The 19,986-nt window shown below is 40.5% G+C and overlaps 1 protein-coding gene across 1 annotated transcript in view; it reads left to right on the top strand.

Annotated features, from left to right (window-relative positions):
* The window catches only part of ENTREP1 (endosomal transmembrane epsin interactor 1), a 28,788-nt gene extending 10,434 nt beyond the window's left edge, over window positions 1-18,354 (top strand). The window contains exons 3-12 of the mRNA XM_075727043.1: window positions 2,685-2,795; window positions 4,632-4,760; window positions 5,574-5,681; window positions 5,801-5,916; window position 6,306; window positions 10,796-10,924; window positions 11,526-11,598; window positions 15,392-15,541; window positions 16,788-17,074; window positions 18,151-18,354. Of these exons, the coding sequence (XP_075583158.1) occupies window positions 2,685-2,795; window positions 4,632-4,760; window positions 5,574-5,681; window positions 5,801-5,916; window position 6,306; window positions 10,796-10,924; window positions 11,526-11,598; window positions 15,392-15,541; window positions 16,788-17,074; window positions 18,151-18,354 (1,308 nt within the window). The remainder of the gene's footprint in view (window positions 1-2,684; window positions 2,796-4,631; window positions 4,761-5,573; window positions 5,682-5,800; window positions 5,917-6,305; window positions 6,307-10,795; window positions 10,925-11,525; window positions 11,599-15,391; window positions 15,542-16,787; window positions 17,075-18,150) is intronic.
* The last annotated feature ends 1,632 nt before the right edge of the window (window positions 18,355-19,986 follow it).

Genomic DNA, 19,986 nt, shown 5'->3' with positions numbered 1-19,986 from the left:
ACTGAAAAAATAAGAAATTCCATCTGAACACAAAAGACAACTTTTTTTACTGTGAGGATGGTCAAAAACTGGTGTAGGTTACCCAGAGTGGTTGTGAAGTATCCATCTGTAGAAATACTCAAAACCAACGGGATATGGTCTTTGGCAGCCTGCTGTAGATGACCCTGCTTGAGCAGGGGATTGGACTAGATGGTCTCAAGACATCCCTTCCAATCTCAGTGATTGTGGGAAAATGCTGACCTGTGATGGAGCAGAAAGAAAAAGGATTTTTTCTCTCAATGCTGAAGTATAATATATTCTCTTGTCCATGATCGGATATGTAGTAGTGAATGTTATGGTGATGGTTCAGATCATGGTAGTGTTTTAGATTGTATGTCGAAGAATTATTTTTATCTTCTGCCTCATCAATGCGATTGCCTGAATATTAGGTTATGCTGTCACAAATAGACTATACACATAATAAAAAAATGATCAAGATTTCATTTTTGTGTGGTAGAATTTATAAGGACATAAATGTAGACATTATTGCCCTTGTTTTGTATATTTATAATAATGTTCCTTTTCTTCCTTTTTCTTCTTTGCTTTTAACATGTTTCTTTAGAAAAATCTGTATGATTTTTATTCAAGATTTTGTAGACAATTACATTAGGAGTCTGGATTTTATATATAACTTTTTATATAGCTGTATACTGGATCATTTCTATTGCAGCTTCTCTACCAAAGGAGAAAACTAATATATGAATTTGCCTCCTTTTTTTTTTTTTTTTTTTTTTAAAATCTTTCTTGACTTACTACTTTGGCCAAGTAACTTATTTGCTCAGGACCTCCATTTCTTCATCAGTTGAAAGAGGACAAATGTACTTCTTGTTTTCCTTAATATTGTTTTTGGAGATTTGTACTACAAAGATGTTTTATGTTGAAACAGCTTCTATTTCACTTGTAAAACTGGCTAATTTCTAGTTGACGGTGCCCTGTGTTGAACATAGATGAGAAGTTTTCTTTGTTTCTCAAAGTAGTTTTAATCAAAAGGGTAACTGAGATAATCTAGATAAAAGCATAAGAAATGGTATTGATTCATTTGAATGCTGAACAAAGAGTTAATTTCAAAAAAATAATTAAATTCTGTGTTTGTACAGAAAACCAAATGGCAATGAAAGTGCTTAGTAACATTAAAAACCTCTTATCTGTGGTTTTATGATCTTTATAAAGCCAGGAGAAAATACTGTTCCTCTTAATATTGATTATTCTCAGTATGTCGAACACAAAATAGTCCCAATCCTCTTCAGTGAAGTACTAATAGCTACTTTAATTGTTGGTTTTCTGAGGTTAAAACCTACCTTATGTGATAATGTTATGGTCAGGCTTCTGTAAAACCTACTAGTAATGAGATGTTGTAATTTAAAGAATGAGCTTGCACAGTAATGCTTTTTGGCTCTTGTCCCTTCAGGGATGATTATTTTTCCCTGAACCTCAGTAAATGGGATCATAATTTGTGCAACAGCTTTGATTTATTTTTGGTCCAGCTTCCTAGGTAGCTAACCATGGTGCATCAGCTAAATTACTTTTGAAAGCAATTGCTGTCTTTGTGCATGTTTAGGAAGTGCTTGTTGCTGATCTGCTGTAAAGCTATGTGGAACAGAACTGAGCCTGTCCCCCTCATGATTTCCTTCTCTTCCTCCGCTTTTTGTAATCTCCTGCATTTTTAATTTAAGTTATTTTGATACAAAGGAATCTGAGTGAGCAAATTGTTAGTAGCAAGGATTCTTTTGGACATTAAAGACCTGATACTTGCTTTGTAGGACTGAGTACTTAAAATTTAAACATGTCAGGAGAGGAATCTGTTATTTTTGTTTGTCTCTAAAGTAGTAGTCTTACCCATAGTACTCACTCCTGAAGTGCAGAAAAATTTTGCATGTATGAATTGGGACAGGAAAAGTTCTTACATGTGTTTAAAATCCATATCCCAAGTCTCATGTAAGCACAGATTGCAGATTGTAAGGGTGTACGTGAAAGTAGGACTTCATTTTATCCACTGCTTCTCCTTGTCCTTTTTCAAGTACTCTTTTGCTCCTGCCAGTGGCTGTTTTTTTAGATGGTTTATAAAACTGAAGGTATTGTCCGATTTATGAATGGAGATATTCTGGTTTTAGTAGTCAGGAGGAAATAAAATCATATAACACCAAGTCCCTAAAGTGTCTCTGTCCTCACTGTACTGGGACAAATATTCTTAATTTTTTTGTGCTGCAAAATAGTTTTGGAAATTCTGTGCAGAATGAATGTCCTCTTAAGGTGTTTCCTTTTCAGGTTTTTTACTGGTGTAGATGTGTTGAGAGGTAAACTCAGTGGAAGGATATGACATACAGTGGAATTCGGCTGGCTTGCAAATCATGCTTTGAACTCCAGAAAAACCTTTAGCTGCCTGTACTTTTCAGTTGTTGCATGTATTTTATTACTGCACAACTAGTGCAGAATAAGGAGGAAGAGAAGACAAAAGTGTTTGGGAGTAACCATCTGCTGGGTTAAGATAAGACACCCTGGGACACTGAAGTCGTGGGTAGTTTTGAAAAGAAGGGGAGTGTCGTTCCCAGCTTCAGTTTGGGAGTGGGGTTTGCACTGCCATAGGTTCCTTGAGTCAGGTTCGTGATCCTGTTCCCACTGCTGTTAACTTTGTTTTGCTGTTCCAGGCTAACCTATTTGTTCTGCTGTCTATCATCTGTGTTCTGCTGAACCTGGCTGGATTTATATTAGCATGTCAAGGCATTCAGTTCGTGTCCAGTGTACCCAGATGCGATTTGGTGAGCAGACATACTGATTTACATGTATTTCTTCACAGCGTGCCACATAAGCTTGCCATGCTGGGATCACAAAACATGCTAATGTAGAGATGCAAGTAATGCAGCTACAGCATAATGGGGGAAAAAAAACCCCTCTCTGTTTCAGGCCTTGATTCAGTTCAAATTCTGAAGACACTCACAGAAATCCACAACAGTATTTTTATTGTCTGTGTTTCTCCACACTTGGGTTTTTTTGAGTTGGGGTCTTCATAAGATGTTCAGCTCCTAAAGGTGAAGACCCCAAAAGGATATGTTTTGAAAGGTTTTGCTCTTCATTAGAAGAGCATACTTAGCGCAGAAATGGTTTTCTTTGACTTCATTGGAGAGCTGGCCTCTGTCTTCAGGATCTGAAGGCACAGCTGATTCAGTACAAGGCTTTCCAGACAGTTTTATGGGGCCACGTAGGAGGGAGTACCAAATATATCTTTAGAAAATCCCTCTTGCCAGCATTATATGCTGATTTTAATATCATAGTCATTTAAGAACTAGCATAAAGGATTCTTATAGTAGTGTGACAAAGATAAACTCTTGAAAAAAGCCTAAGTGGGTACTGGTGAGCTACTTACAAAAAGCTCAGTCACTATAATCTGTGGGTGGGATTATTTTTCCTGGTGAGGACAATTTGTGTTGATACTTTACAGCAAGAACTGTGAGGAAAAAACTGAGGTAGGTCAAAATCAGACTAGCTTTTCACAACACTTCTACTTGAGGAAGAAGCAATCTGCACAAGAAAGGACAGAATGGAAAAGATTTTTCTCAAATGGGTGTCGTAAGAAGTAGAAGAATGCCTATTTATGAACCAGAAACCATGGAATAATTGAAATTGAAGGATACAGGGTCACTTGGTGATAAAGATGATTGTGTGTAAAGGTATGAAGGAATTTAAAGGTTATGGAAAGATCTTTGAATATTTATTTTCATTCATTTATTCCGTCCAGAAAGCTATTGTTGGTTCCTTAACATGCCAGTACGTGTATTGCAATGAGGATCCAAGATGACAAGCACTTGGAAACTAGAATCACCCAGTATCTATGTACTGAAGCAGCACTGAGAACTGTTAATGTTATTCCAGATGAGATGGTTAAAAATTTCAGGAGTTTTGGAGCCCTCTGTGCTTGGAAGCATAGGGTACAGCCGAAAGGCATTCCTAAAGTCATAAATTATTCATTCTGTAGAGTGGTTTATGTAGGTGGAAGACCTTTGACACTATGACTCCAGAGAGTTTGACAGCTAAAAACCCAATTATCTCTAGATACAGAAACACTGAATTTCTACTTGAAAGCTAAGATGACAACATTGATTTGAAAATTACAAACAATAGTGGTGTACAGATTTAACTATTACTGATTTGACTGGGTTGAAATTACAGCTGTGGGTTTCATTGCATCCGTAGAGATGCAAAATATACTCGTGAATCAAAGAAAACGTGTATGCTCCATATACAGTGGCTTACACATCAGTCAAAGAAAGAATTTCCAGGCTGCTATGGATTTGAAGGAGTGTGGATACTAAAATTGCTTAGTAATCAGTGCAGCTTTGATTACAACTAAGTTGTATTTAAATGTCTAGAGCTTATCAGTAATGCTTCCTTTCAAATAAGAAGTATGCATAATATAGCTTTATAATGCATGAAGCATTGGCATACCAAACTCTACAAATTTCATTTTACAAGCCTGTATTTCCAGTCTGCTTTGCAGTCAGAGGTGTAGTTTAACACATAGACTTTATATTATGCAGGTAAAAATATTGCACAAAACAGCTAATAAATTAAAAAAATGGATTTTTATGTTTTTAAAGGTGGATATGGGTGAAAATGAGATTTGTTTCTGCTGTGAAGAATTTCATCTCAGTAAATGTACAGAAGAAGAGACTGTGCTGAATCTACATCACATGAAGTCGTGTAGTGGTGCTCACCTTCTTCTCAAGGTACTCTGTGCACATTGCTTAACATGACTGCTTTGATAATATCCAGACTGGTGTGACAGTGCAGTGCTGGGGTGACTGCTGTGTTTACTGTGAAAAATTTTGTTATTTTTACGGTCTTCCACACTGGTCAGCAGCTCTTTATGGTTCTGTAACAGGTTTGGTTTGGTTTTTTTTTTTTTTTTTTCCCCTCACCTCTGCGTTTTGACCTGTGCATTGCTGGCCCAATATGCAGTTCTTGTCCTTTCTGTGTTTTATGCAACCAAAACTACAGCTGAATTCAGACAACATTGCATGGGTAAATACAGTGTAAATTTTAGGTAATGATTTGATGCATTCACTGGTCTTTTGATCTTCTCAGACTTTCTTGGCTTACAAACTGCTAAAATACAACTTCCAAATAGCATCATTTTTAAATATAAAAGTGCTTTAACATTTCTTTAATGGTGATTATTTCACATCTGGATTTCCCACAGAAAAGTTAAGAGGAAGTTTATAATTCTTGGAGGAATAGGTGGACTATAAATCACATCTGAGCAGTATTAAACCCTTCTGGATCTCCCTCTCAGGACACACAATAGGGCAAAACAAGCTTTTGCAAATTACTCCAATCTTGGAGATTACCTGTCCTGAAGACTGCATCATATATGTTTCTAAGAAGTAATTGTCATGGTCATCCTTGTGTTTTCTGTGTTTGGTTTTGGTTAAGTTTTTTTTATTATTGTTGTTGTTGTTGTTGTTATTATTATTATTATTTTGACATTTACAAATACTTTGAGTTAATCTTTTAATTTCCATAATCTTCATGTTCTTCAGAAAGTTCTCTTTGCTCTTTGTGCCCTGAATGCTCTCACCACCACAGTTTGCTTGGGAGCGGCTGCCCTGTGTTACTTACATATTTTTGCAACAAGAAGATTGTGCATGGTAAGTGAGTGCAAGGCGTTGCCTGCTATAAACAGCAGTACTAGCAATATTACTAGATTACATAGTTAAGCAATTTTTTATGTGTCAGAAGGTTTTTAACAGAAATTTCATTTGACTAGGATGAATTTCAGGTTGAAGACCAAGGTCACATTTTGGATCCTAATGATTTTGTCCCACCTGTGCCACCTCCCTCCTATTTTGGAACTTTTTATTATACTCCACGAGTGAGTCGCAGGTAAACCTCTACACTCTCTTCCTTTCTTTTGCTGTCTTTGGAAATACTGCATAATCCGTGGGATTTTTTAAAGACCATTTTCTCTGATATTAGCTGAAAAAGGTTGGTGACTTGGTGGGGGGGTGGGGGGAGGAAGACAAAACCTGTTCAGTTAGGAGGCAGCATAAATACAGTGTGGATGAGGGGTATAATTTTGTGGTTTCACTTTAGATTCTGTAGGAACTGTTTCTGGGTAAAAGAAATACCGCAATTTGACCTGGCTGAAAACTTTTATGGTGCTGTCAGAAGCAGGTCAGGGCAGTGACGGAAAGCCAGGTGCAACCCCTTGGCAAGGCTTATGTGAGAGACCCCCGAATGACAGCCTGGTCCCCTGCAGACCTCCCTGCCAGAGTGATTCCCCTTTGGCAGCTAGGGCCGACCGAAATTTTGATGGTAGTGGCAGGCCGGGTAATCACTACCCTTATCTCAGTACTTGGTGGTCGGGTGCGAGTGGTCAGGCAGGGTTCACAGCTGGTGTTGTTGCTGGCTTCTCTGCAGTGGCAGCTGCGGGATGGAGGAGGAGTGAGAGTGAATGTGGGAGGATCAGTTCATGTATCGGAAAGAAAAGCAGGATGGTCACAAGTCACTGTAATCTCTTCCTCTGCCCCCCCCCCCCCCTTTTGTTTTTTTTAATTCATTACTACAAAGGTGAGGGAAGAAGGATTCAGAGGAGGATAAAATAATAGCTGTATGAATTTTCTTGTAAGAGAAAACATGCAGAAAATCTTTACATTGCAGAAGGCTGCCTTCTTTGGTACAGTTAGTCTTATGAAACATTAGAATGTACCTTTTGGGGGTGGGGGGGTTGTGTTGTTTTGAAGAAGAATAGGGCTAAAAATTATGTATCTTGTCCATTAAGCATCGACTTATTTTGCTGTCCTGGGACTTGCCAGTGTCTGTATTTCTTGCAATTCAGTGGTGACTTGTGGGTTTAGTTATCCTTCATTCTGCAGGTGGTTATACACTCTTTACAGCAACTTGCAGGTTAGCTTTGTTTATCAGTTTATGACTCAGGTGGGGCTGCATTGTTCTGCTGTGAACACACAACGTTTATACCTAAAATCATAGAATCATAGAATCATTTAGGTTGGAAAAGACCTTCAAGATCATCCAGTCCAACCATTAACCTAACACTACCAAGTCTACTCTAAGCCAATCAAGGGTAGACTAGACCAAACCATGTCCCGAAGTGCCACACCTACCCGTTTTTTGAACACTTCCAGGGATGGGGACTCCACCACCTCTCTGGGCAGCCTGTTCCAATGCTTGACCACCCTTTCCATGAAGAAATTTTTCCTAATTTCCAACCTAAACCTCCCCTGGCGCAGCTTAAGCCCATTTCCTCTCATCCTAAAATAAAAATATCATGATGCTCAAGCAGACTGTATCACTCCACTTTTGTTTAAAACTCCTCCTTTCTGCAGTGTGCAGGACTGTTTATTTTATTTCACTCTCTCATCAGGAATAGCATGCATGACTTTACAGATGCTGGGATTACCTAGAAAATGGTAACATGGCACAGGAATAGATTTTAGAATGAAAAAGTCATCTAAACCACCGAAGACTGGGGCTGAATTCTGAACATTACTGAAAACTTCCTATGTGAGTCTTGGTTCAAGCTAGTTATGACAACAGAATGGTGTGTATAATAATCTCTTTGGAAGATTAGGTATTTGATGAAATATGCCTGTCACAGTTCCCCTGCTTTAAAATGGGGCTGTCGTTCTTTGTCTGGCATGTCATTCTAGATGGTTATCTCCTTCCCAGCAGCAGTATTTCTCTTTGTCTATTTTCAGCGTAGTAGGGGCCACTGAACAATATTTGAGGCTTCTGCCGTCTAATATTGGGTAGCTACCTTGCCTGTGACTGCGTTAAAACTTCTTGATAATAATATTTAAGTGATGGTGACGTCTTTCTGAAGTCAGGCGACTTGTTTCAAGGTGCTCAGAGTAGTTGTGCAGCAGTGCAGAAGTTAAAGCAACAGCCAGGCTCAATTTCTGTTCTTGGCAGATGAGGAAATATGACTCACCCCAGGCTGGATCCAGGGTGTCCAGCAGAGCCGCTGAGACGGCACCTGGCCTTTTCTCAGTCAGCTTCCTTACACCTCTCCCTCCCCTCCCTGCCTGCTCTGTACCCTGCACGCCACGCTGCGTCCGTGGCCTGGCTTTCTGTGCCTCGCTCCCACGGAGCCTGTATCCGAAACCTTTGTGCGAAAGCTGGGGGGGGGGGGGGGTGGTGACAAGAACTGCATCCAGAGTGGCGAACCACCATCTGCAAGTTGCACCTGGGGCGACTCCAAAACAGATACATCCCTTTGAGAAAGGAAACGCTGTGGTGATCAAAACATGTGCCAAGGACATGTTTGGAACAGGTAGTCCTTCTCCTCCTCCCTTTAAATTCCAGAGCCAGAGGCACTACTAGCAAAGCCAATTAATTGGTTTGTTCATGGGAAAACATTTACATTTGTCTTATTTAGTGGTAGACAAAACAAACTAGCATTACAAATGTCTGGTCAACTCCTACCTCTAATCTTGTTATTTCATAAATAAGGAAATAGCAGTTAAGTTGTTTTTCAGGATTGGCACAACAACATTAATAGTTACAGCTGAGTTCCCACAAGAAGAATAAAATACAGAGTGTTATAAGGCGTGTGAATTTAAGGGAAGAGGCTATCCGTGGGGGGCAGCAAACCAATTGCCTGCGGTCTAGAAACCTACCCCAGTCCAGTTTAAAGTACCATTTGGGGACCAGAGGCATTTGCCAAAATGCAAATCTGCTTTTCCAAGTCTTGTATTCTCAAATTCAGTATGTGTCTGAAATTGGACCCATATGCTGCTGACAGTTGTTTCTTAACCACTGAACGTGTTCCTGCTGTTGAAACACTGAAGTTTCTGGGAAGCCAAAGCCCTAATGCTGTTGTTCAGCTGAGGTATGAGTGTAGAAGGTGGGTGATAGGTGGCTGAGGATGTGCCTTCCCCCTTCAGTGTCCTGTTGACCAGCAGCAGTATGGAGCCTCCTCATGGTTTGGAGCACTCTCGTGGCAGTGGGCTTCCCTGAAAAAGCTTTGACTTCTGTTCTCTACCTTCCTGTATCATCACTTCAAAAAGCTGCTGGCTTTTGGACTAACACAAGAATTCGCCTTGCTTACATAAAAAGAGAAAGTAGAAATTAAGAAATAAAGAACAGGGTGAGAAATGTACACATCCTGGAAATCACTTCTATATTAAGTGACTTAAAGGAATATTTTTCTAGTTGCATGTTCTGTAGTAAGTTTTAGCATGATATAATTCTTGGATGCAAAGTTAATTTTCAAGGTGTGATGGAGCTGGGTAGGCCAGATCAGGCATGTTTACGAACAAAACTAAGGTTCAAGTAGTATATAGTTTTGTGGCCTACATTGAGTGTAAGCTCAGCACGAACGTATTGGAAAAATGTGATAAGTAATGTCAGTGGAGCATGAATCTCCATTGTACTCCAAAATTATTCTGAAGTTTTTAGGGGCAGATGAAATAGGCTGAAATGAAAAAATATTTTAACGTGTTATATTTCCCCCATTTTTAAGATTAAAAGAAGCAATGACCAGTTACCAAAATATTTTCTTTCTTTTCCTGAAATTTCTCCATGCATTACCTCCATTACCTTGACAGGAGCCTTTCACAAAAGTGCTCCCCAGTTCTCTTTTTCAAAGTTTTATTCTTTTCTTCTGTAAGCAGCCTTCCATAGACATTTCTATGATTCCATAGACATTTCCATTCACTCTGCCCTTTCCTCTCAGCTTGCGAGAAAATCATTTTCAGTCATCTTTCCTCCCTCCAGCCCGTGTCCAGAGAAGCCCTAAACTGGGGGAGGAAGGACTTGCTCTCGTGTAACACTTCTTTGTAGAGAGACCACATCCTCTAGCAACAGCTGTAAGCCTGGCATGGGTCCAGAGAGCAAAACGCCTGGGCTTCTGTGTGTTGCTTGAGGTTTCTGCTCAGTACCAAATCAGGACTTTAAAATGTAATACAAAGCAGAGAAAAACTGAGACACTTTGGGTCACAGACTTCTTTCAAGATTGTGTGTGGAAGGTCCCCTCAGCAGCTCTGCTGTTGACCACCACACTTTGTTCCAGTGTTAATGGGGTAATGTAAACTTACGTTATCAAAATCGGCATTTGTCAAAAAGAGTTTCTGCAGGCACTGCTCTGATTTTCTTCCCTCTCAGAGCTACCTCCTAAGAGGAAGATGATACCACAAAAGGTCTTTGGGATTTCTGCTGTATTTCAGGTTTCTGAGAGCTCTTTGAAAACTGAGAAGTAAGGTTAACCCTGAGGTATATTTGCCTCATACAAGCCTTCATGAATTGATCAACTATAATATTCTCAGCCAAGCATCATCACAAAAATAGCCTTTAGTTTGAGTTTGCCTTTTTCTGTGCAGCTGTATCTGAACATAAAACATGAGACTGGTAGTATCTTGGATTTCAGTTGTAACTAAGAATTTAGTAATTCACAAAAATCAGAGCTAGGCTATTGCATTTTGAATTACCAACCTGTATTTGAATCTCTCGAAACAAAACTGAATCTCTGTGAAGTAGAACTGAAATGGGTTCCCAGGTGCAATACTGCCCAAAGATGTTTGTAGCTCTGGTGAACACTTTGGAGAGGCACCTCCTAAAGAGCAATTTCCTGCTGCCTTATGGGAAAACATCTTGCAGCTCTTGGTGAATTCATTAGCTGTGACTGAGATCCCAAAATCTGAGCTGGCACAGGAAAGCCAGTGGAGTTTGGTAGCTGATGATGGTTCTTCTGCAGCTGGAAAGCTGTACTGACAGAGTACAGCTTGGTGGTGTTTGTTGCAAGATGCTTGGCTCTAATGTGATTCCATTGCCCCATAATTACAGACCACGAATCAAAGCTGTTGATGTGTTCTGCCCTCCGGATGCACCTCCTCCTTACGAAGCTGTGTGGAGCCAGAACAGCTCTGAGCAGGTATGGCCCACAGGAGTTTAAAGCGTAATTTGGTTTTCTGGTATAAAGGTAAGATTGCACTGAGGCATGGTAAACATGAGTCAGGTATGTTTGGTTACAAATGTGGCTTGCTGTAAATTTCACAGAAGATTTTAGTTAGTCACTTACCTTTACAGTTGAAAAGCTTTCCCCAGTTGGAAAATAGTGTCCGAGCATGGGAGAAGGAGCAAAATACGCTGTGGAGACCACCTGTTGCTGGTTATTCTAGAGGACCCCTGTGGTGCCTCCTTGCTTTACTTCCCTTCCGCATCCGCACTCTTCCCATGTGGGACTAGGTCAGAGTTTTGCCATGCTCACTGATCTCTTTTCACTGGTGTTTTCAGAAGACAGGTGCTTTTTCCCAGAAGATACTCAGCAGGATAAAATTGGCTGACCTGGATGATGAACATTAATTTTGGACATTCACTAGTCTTGGTTTTGCAGTGGAATTAAACACATATCACATAGTCGCTCTGCAGTTAAGCAAAAGTGTTCACTTACTAAGGTGGACGTTGCAGTTCTTAGAAAGTACCAGAAAAAAGATGGTGGCTTGTGATTTTTCAACTTGTCTATTTTATTCCAGGAAGGTGCATTACAAATAAGTGTCGTGGAAGTTGTTGATTCGGGGGAAGTGAATGACAGTGAGGCATCTCAAGGTAAAAAGTACATTTTAAAATTTGTTCTAGAACAGTTCTACCCAACCCAGATGAGATAATGTAGCAGCAGCATTATTATGTCTTTGAAAGACAGCCACCCTATTGCAAGCCAGATAAAGAATCATGATTGTTTGGGGCAGTAGGAACAGGGATTGATGTTTAAAGTATACAAAAAGTTGTTTGCTCTTAAGATACAAAAAGAACGAACCATTTCCTTCTTAGTAATCTACAAGTTAGTTGTTGACTCCATGTCCATACCTTGTAAGAAATGATGTCCAGCTCCAGTGCTTTCATTTGTTTTGTGTACGTGATGGTGCCGCTGACATTTTGTTGCTGATGAAAATAGGAAAAGGATAAAATAATGCTGCACTGTGTTGAACGAAATGTGGGAATTACTCTATTATACCACCTGCAGTGGAAGAATTACTAGATAGTTTCTGCATACTGGTAAATGACATAGCTAGACTACATGTAAAGACCACATCAAGCTTTGCTCAGCATTGTTTTAGAAAACGATGGAAATGGTTCCAAGTTGTTTTCAGCCTAATCTTTGTTGCGGTGTACACTTGCGGTTAAACATTATTGGCTCCCAGAGAAGTCACAGGCAGCTTTTCAAGTACAGCCCTGGTGAAAATCTCTTCTACTTTTCATCTGAACTTGAACTTGCCATTATGGGGCAGATTGTCTTTTGTGCAACAGATGGCTATGGGCCTATCTGTACAATGTTCACACCACAAGACCATAGAGAGTAAAGACACTTGGGGGTGAGGGAAAAGCCCAAATCTTTTATTTGACTGTGGCTTCTCTTCTGCCAACTTAATTCTCCAGCTATAGGAGAACTTTCATGTGAAATTTATCAGTTGAAATTGTCCCTACTGAGTGGTGGCAGGAAAAAAAATTATTTATATAAACCCATACGTTAACCAAATAATAAGTCTTTCAAAGTTCCCTTAAACTCTGGCAGTCTGCCCAAAACCTCTGAAAACAAGCATTTGGATGCTTCTGATATCTCATCAGTTGTGATAACCAGAAAGAAATTCAGAAGAGTTGTGGCAAAACTGCTGTTGCTTTCTCTGGGCAATTTGAGCACAATGAAAATACAATATCAAACATAGGGCTGCATGGTGACTGCTTAAAGTTATGAGAATGGAAAACAGAAAAAGAATACTATAGAAAATGCAACTGTTGTGAAGGAGAGTCAGGAGAGGTTAAAAAAAAAGCCATGATGAGGCATTGTTTGTATTTAAAAACTTTCTTTGCAAGCAAGCAGACCTGAGCACATGTGATAAGTTGTACCCTCCTCCCCATCTTTTTAACTGGTTTGTCTGCCTTTTTTTTCCTCTTTTTTTTTTGTTGTTAATAAAAAGGCCTATAAAAAGACATTTAAATCTCAGCCTGGCTGTTAAATTCAGATAAAGAAGAAAGCAAGCATCTTAGTGAAGAAAACTAACACTGCTACTTCTAGATGCCAGTGCTTCCTAGGGCAGTGAATTTAAGAAAAAGAAATATGCTGAGCAGTACCTCTTCTTTTATTTATATTTGGGGAGGTATACTGGGTCTGGCTGGGATGGAGTTAATTTTCTTCATAGCAGCCCATATGGTGCTGTTTTGGATTTGTGACCAAAACAGTGTTTATAACACACCAATATTTTGGCTCTTGACAAGCAGTGCTTGTGCAGCATTGAAGCTTGCTCCATCTTTTACTCTGCCCCACCTCAGCAAGTAGGCTGGGGGTGTGTAGGAATTTGGGAGGGGACACAGCTGGGACAGCTGACCCCAGCTGACTGAAGGGATGTTCCATCCCACATAATGTCTTGCTCAACAATAAAGACTTGGGGTGAGTCTTCGAGGGTTGCTGGTGCTCAGGGACAGGCTGTGCATCAGTCAACTGGAGGTGAGCAATTGCTTTTGCATCACTTGTTTTAATTTGGTTTGTTTTGTTGTGTCCCATCTGTCTGCCCTCCCCACCCCCTACCCCCCAACTGTCTTTATCTCAACCCACAAATTCTCTCACTTTTGCCCTTCCAATTCTCCTCCCCGTCCTGCTGGGGGAGAGTGAGGAGTGAGCGAGCAGCTGTGTGGGGCTGAGCCACCTACTGGGATTAAAATCACAGCAGGAGGGAGATACAAAATGAGGGGATATGTTGGAATTGTGGCAGAGTAACTCCATGGGCTGTCTCAGCTGATGTAGAGTAACAGTCTATAAATAAAAGCTGAGCTTTTGGGTTATGCCGGTAGTCTGTTGTGCCAGCGCATTTGGGTATGATGCCATGATTCCCTTGGCATCATCAGGACTGATGAACTAAGTGTAGCTCCTGACGGAAGTTAAAGCTATGCACTACTCTCTGCCAGCAGAACCGGGGGAGTCCTGGCTGCCTGCTGCAGCCTGGACTCTATGCCAGGTAAAATGGTTTTACTGACTTCAAAACCACTCCTTTCAAACAAAATGGTACTTTTCCTGCTGACTGTAGTAGGAAGACATGCAACCTTCTACTGATGGCTGGGGATGCTTAGCAGCTGCTCTATATCAGCACATGCTAGGTGTATGCATTTCCAGTACACATCAGCTTAAGCCAGTTATCTCTGACATCTGAAACATTAATATTATGAAGAATTATCATAAGATCATGAAATTGGTTCATTTATCTGTTTAGTATTTAAAAAAAAAAAAAAACCTCTAGAGCACCAGCAGCACTGTACCTCAAGGACTGACTGCTAGCACAGCTCCACTGGTGTTAAAAAGTTTATATTCATGATGGATTCTTTAATCCTCCCTGATTCTTGGTCTGCCATACTTTGTTGTGGGGTCCTACCTCCTGACTTTACAGGCTGGTATCTGCTTTATATAGGTTGTGTCACTGTTTCTTTTTCTTTGGAGATTCTAGGTTGCATTTGCGTAGGAGATGAGGTGCTATGCTCAGCAAGTATAGATCATCCAAGCCTTAATTTTCTTGAATGCTCCAGTAATTAATACATTTCTGTTAGAGTAGCAGCACAGACATTTGCCATGTTCTGAGTAAGAGACTCTTCACATTAATTTGGCTTTTTGCTCTTGCATGAGCAAGAATATTTTTTCCTGTAATATGCCAGGTGCCATCAGGTGGAGGTACAGAACCAGGCTTGGTGATAAATACATAGCTTCATTCTGTCCTGTTCACTAAAAAGCAGTTGTGGGAATCACAGCATACAATTTCACTCCAAGGAAAAGGAGGAATGTTGGTTAACTGGAAGGATGAAACACGTCACAAGAATTCAGGAAAATGGTTATTTTAATAAAGAACCTCATGAAATAAGATTTTTAATTCCCCTGTAGGGACTGGTGACTGATTTATGAGCTACCTAACTGCAAAGAGTTGCTGACCTCTGTGACCATGTGCTGTCATATCTTGGTACAGCTGCTTATATGCAGGAGGATTTCAGGCTCTGTGAGATTTTGTTTTCTGTCCAAGAAAGCTGTAGCTCCCTTCTCTCTGATCAGGTAGTTTAAGGTGAGATTTATAGTAGGCAAAGCTGGTTGGGGTTTGGTTTTTTTTTTTTTTTTTTTTGCTGCTCCAGTTGTATAAGGCTGAGCAGGTTTCTGCAAATATTTAAGCAGGCTTTAGAACAGTGTTACTGGTGAGTGTGGGCAAATGCACACATACATGCATCTCTAGGCTTTTGTGTCCAATCATTACAGCTTTGCGGGGGGGGGGGGCACAAAAAAAAAATCAGTAATAATCTCTAATAACAGCTTCTACAGATCTGCTTTATTCTGACTACTTTTTCTTCACCTTTACTATTCCTGATTACTCAGGTGAAGAAATTCCTGAGTCTTCCAGCAGAGTGAGCCTTTCACCTTCAAATGCAAGCCCGGTGCCTGCAGAAAGAGTGCGCAGGAGAGCCTTCAATCCCTTGCGGAAACGGTCTAAAAGTGACTCTGTGCTGCACTGCCGGTTTTTTCAAGGTGACTTGATTTTCTCTATCAGTGTTTATGTAACGAGTCCTTAAAAGAACGTTTTTAAGAAGGTTAGTACCTTGAACCAAGTACTTGCAGAATTCAGCTATTGTCTCCCAACAGAGTACCTACATTATAGCAAACAGTTTGTGCTTTGCGAAATCTTCTCCACCTAACACCTTAGTCTTAAGCACCTTAGCTGTTCCTTAGGCTTTCACATCTAGGAACAGGGCCTGTAGCAGGCATTGCTTGTTTGGGGAGGAGGAAGGGGTGGTGGAAAACAAGGAGGAGGGAGCACGTAGGATTTCTCAGTGTATTCGTACACTGGCATCTAAAAGCTTGGAAGGGCAATTGTCCATGTGAGCAATTTAGAGCAAAATTAGCTTGGGTATTTGGTATTAGCCTATAAATTTGCACCCCTTCTCTCGCTCCTCATAGCATCAAAAAACCCCAAAACTCAACACAAAAAGCCCACAGTGGAGAGCCGATGAAGTCTGTCGCAGCTACTTTGGTGTCAGTGATCTAATTCAGTTGCTGTGGGGAAGACTGCTAGTGTGTCTGCAGAGTCCTTGATTCTGTTGACAGTTGTAAAAATCCACTAGTCAAGACTCTTGCAGTTTTTATTAGAGGATATTGGAATCCCCATAGTAGCTGCCAATACGTGTTAGCACTCACAAAATGTAAGCGGGGAGGGGGCATGTTAGTAACAACCGTTTATTTTGAATATTGGGAGCATGCCTGCCTGGATCACACTTACTATTTTGTGTGGTTTTATGTCTCTGCTACATCATGTATTTTCTCTTTTGTAACTAGCCCTCTTGACTGGTAATAACTAAAAGTTACAAAAAGTTTAGGAGAGATCATAAAAGCCTTCAAGCTTTGCTTAACCTGCTTTGTATAACTGTATGTTAACATTAGCACTCAACGTGCGTTTCAGGTCTATTCAGAACAAAAGAGGAAGGAACTGATGTACACAAAATGGCAAACACCTTTCCCAGAAATGTCCCTCCAGACCCTTTGATGTGTGATATGCATATAGCTATGTACTACTCTGTTTTACAGGCATTTTCTCTAGTGTAAATCCAATACAGAGTGAGCCTTGTGTGCCACCCTGACTGTGCCAGACTGTTAAGTTTTATGTGGTTAAACGGTGCACTGCACCATCACTGAATGAGAATTGAAATCTCAGGGGATACTTGTTCAAGAGCACTGTGAGCCAAGGGGATTGTTTGCTTTGTTTGATCTTTGTCTTCAGAGCCAGTGTGCAGCTATAAAGTTGCAACGCAGACTGAAGTAAAACCACAACTCCATGCTGTCACCTTGTGGAAGAGTTTGAGAGCAAGAGCTTTGGGGGGAAGACGCCAGTCTTTGATAGACTACAAGTCTTACGCAGACACTGAACAGCTTGTGGCGTGGATCCTAGAGCAGTCCTGCAACGTGAGCCCTGACGTACATGAATTGGTGGAAAATACCGAGTCTCTTTTACAATCAGATGAGAAACATATGGCAGAAGCTATCACCAGTGCCACCTTCCTTGAGCAGGTAGTTTTATTACTTGTATTTATCAGGTGATGTGGAAAACTAAGCTGGCCTTGGTTTGCGAGTATGTTTGTATTTGCCACTCTGCTTTGTGTGTCAAAGTTTTTGGACCCAATTAGCTTCCTTTGGTACTTTAGTTTTATTTAGAGTATGTGAGAGGCTGTGCAGCTATGTTGTCTCTTGTTCTATCAACCACACAGCCAGGAAGGTTTTCAGAAGACTGAATATGTGTGTATTTAAAAGCTGAAGGAGATGGTCTTCTGTGGTAGAATCATGAACTGTAAATAACATGACAGTGTTTTATACTGAGCATGGCAGGGGAGAGGGAAGAGATGTTATAAAGCATTTACTGTTATAAACTGGAAGGAATGGAGGCTGACAAATAAATTTTTAGGTAATCCCACTAGAAGCAACTTCTTGTAATTGGCTCCCAGTACTAAAGGAAAAAAAAAAGCAGGAAGTAGAAAATATGTACTTACATTAATGGAACAAATATTCAGAAGTTTCGGACATTACAGACTTCATCAAACAAACGTTTTAGTAGCTTACAGACCATTTGGATAGGTGAGTTGATTCACGTATGGTACAAGTGATTTGCTACAACTAGTGGTTTTGATTTGAGTTCTCACGGAAAACACATCAAAGATTTTAATTTAGGCTCTGCAGATAAAGTGAGATTTCCCATTGCATCCTACAGGTGACAAAAGCCTCAAAAAATTTGACAGGAACAGCTGAAAAAAATTTCTTATGAGAATTTAATTTATCACACTGGCCTGAAGCTTATTAGAGTCCCATGGCTTCTGCAGGAAGCAACATTTAGATTCCTATTAAGCAATACTTGACATGCCATGCTTTGGGATGAGCTAATCTTTGTGCCATTTGAAAAAAAAAAAAAAAAAAAAAAAAAGGGGAACACTCCCTCCTTTTCCCAGCTGGGATTGCTTTTTCCATGCCTTCTTGACAAATAGCAGTTTTAGTCTCAGCACTACAACTAGCTTCTTCCTAGTTGGGTAAGAAACTATTTTAATGGAACAAGAGCCTGAAAACAAATCTGATTTAGACTTTTTTTCTTTTTAAAGGTGATGACACCTGCCCAGCAAGCTACATCGAGTACCCATCTGTTACCTTTCAGACGTCATCCTGGATTGCTGCACCTGGAGAGCTGTGGTGACCTGAGTACTTTCACCACAGATGAAGATCAGCTAGCAGGGAGGAGGATCCAGAGAGCAAAGCGTCGACGGTCTCACAGTCTTATTGGCATTGTCAGGGAAACTGTACTTTGAGCTGGTTTCTGTCTTTCTTTGAGCTGGTTTCTGTTTATTCCTCAGTAGAGCACTTCTGTCAGACATACATGCTGCACAGGAAAATCCTCTCTGACAAGCGGGTAGAAGAATGTCTTGATAATCCATTTTTTGGCAGCCTTATGCTCAGACTCCTAGGGGGAAGCTCTTTCTACAAAGCCTACTAAGCAGATTGCAAGGTGGCCTTTATTGGGCTGCTCAGGTGCACCTAGTCTGTTTGTGATATGGTCCTGTCTTGTTGCCTCTCTCTAGTCTATCACCAATTAGGATGGATTTGATTTTTTTTAACTTAACTTACAAGAGAGATGGCAGAATGGCTCTATGCCTTGGTCTACCGGGGTGAGGCAAGGACAGTTAATGCCTGTGTGCACTTTGTATCTTATTGGAGAACAGGGCCAAGTGTCAATGCTTGTGTTCATCTGGTGTGTGTTACTGTAGCTCCACGGATTTATTTATTTATTTATTTATTTTCCAGCATATAGCAATTTACCTCCCACTAGAGGTGCTTGTTATGTCCAGCTGACATCCACGCTGGAAGCACGTACGCAGCCATCTCAAATCCTCTGCAGACGTGCAGGTGACTACCTAATGTTGTTTTGGCAATCTTAACCAGTAGGCTGCAGCGACCCATGAATTGACACCCTCTGGCTAATAAATGTATACACCAGTTGGCTCAAGCTGTTGACTGCAGAGTGTTTGTTAAGCTCTGCTCTATATGTATGCTGCTAACGTGGAATATGCTAAGTATTTCCAGAGGTTGGGATCAGGCACACAAATTTTATTTGCAAGGCTAGTTGTAGCCTTCTGTGTCTCAGCAGGATGGCTAAATATTCTTGCTACTATTTTAATGATAAAGCTTCATTTAAAAATTATTAAGCAGCTTTCCCACTGAAAACCAAAAAGCTTTAAAGTGAGTTTTAATTAAGCTTGTTCAGAACTTGAAACTGTGCAGCATGGCTTGACTCACTAAAGATAACTTGAATAAAATAGAATGCTTATCTCTACACTGGAATTAGTGTTTTATTTTTCCTGTCTACTAGAGGAAATACATTAGGGGTAGTGAGTTTGCTGGAGCACTGGCATATTGGTACATTTTTCTCTCAGAAGTAAGAGCATAGCCAGTAAAAAAAGAGGGGTTTTGTCTTGGAGGAGCAAGAAAATGCAAGAACACACTGTTTCATTATACTTTTACCTCACCTCTGTTACATATTTTGCAATTCCATCACATTTAAAACTCCAACTCTTCTTGTTACATGCATCATCTTAAGTGGGAGTTCTTTCAGATCTTCAGTTAGCTTCCTTTTCCCAGTTAATCACTGCCCTTCCAAAACTAGATTGTGGAAGAGGACAATCATGCACACCTCATCATTGCAAACTGTACTTCCAGTAGCTCTTGACAGCTCTTACCTTGCTGTCACACTTCATATAAATTCCCTGCAACCCTACTGGGACAAAAGTCTGCAAGGGTCCCTGGGTTCCAAGTCAGGATGCAACGTAAGCTTGTGCTTTGGAAGACTTGATCACAATTCACTTAATTGCTCATTATCCCAGTGGAACAGGACTAACCTGAGCTAAAGTTGTTAGCCATTGGACAGTGCTTCAAAAGGCAGGTAC

This window comes from Pelecanus crispus, chromosome Z (genome assembly GCF_030463565.1).
Source record: "Pelecanus crispus isolate bPelCri1 chromosome Z, bPelCri1.pri, whole genome shotgun sequence".
In the NCBI taxonomy this organism is placed as follows: domain Eukaryota; kingdom Metazoa; phylum Chordata; class Aves; order Pelecaniformes; family Pelecanidae; genus Pelecanus; species Pelecanus crispus.
This window is presented reverse-complemented; position numbering and strand designations above follow the sequence as displayed.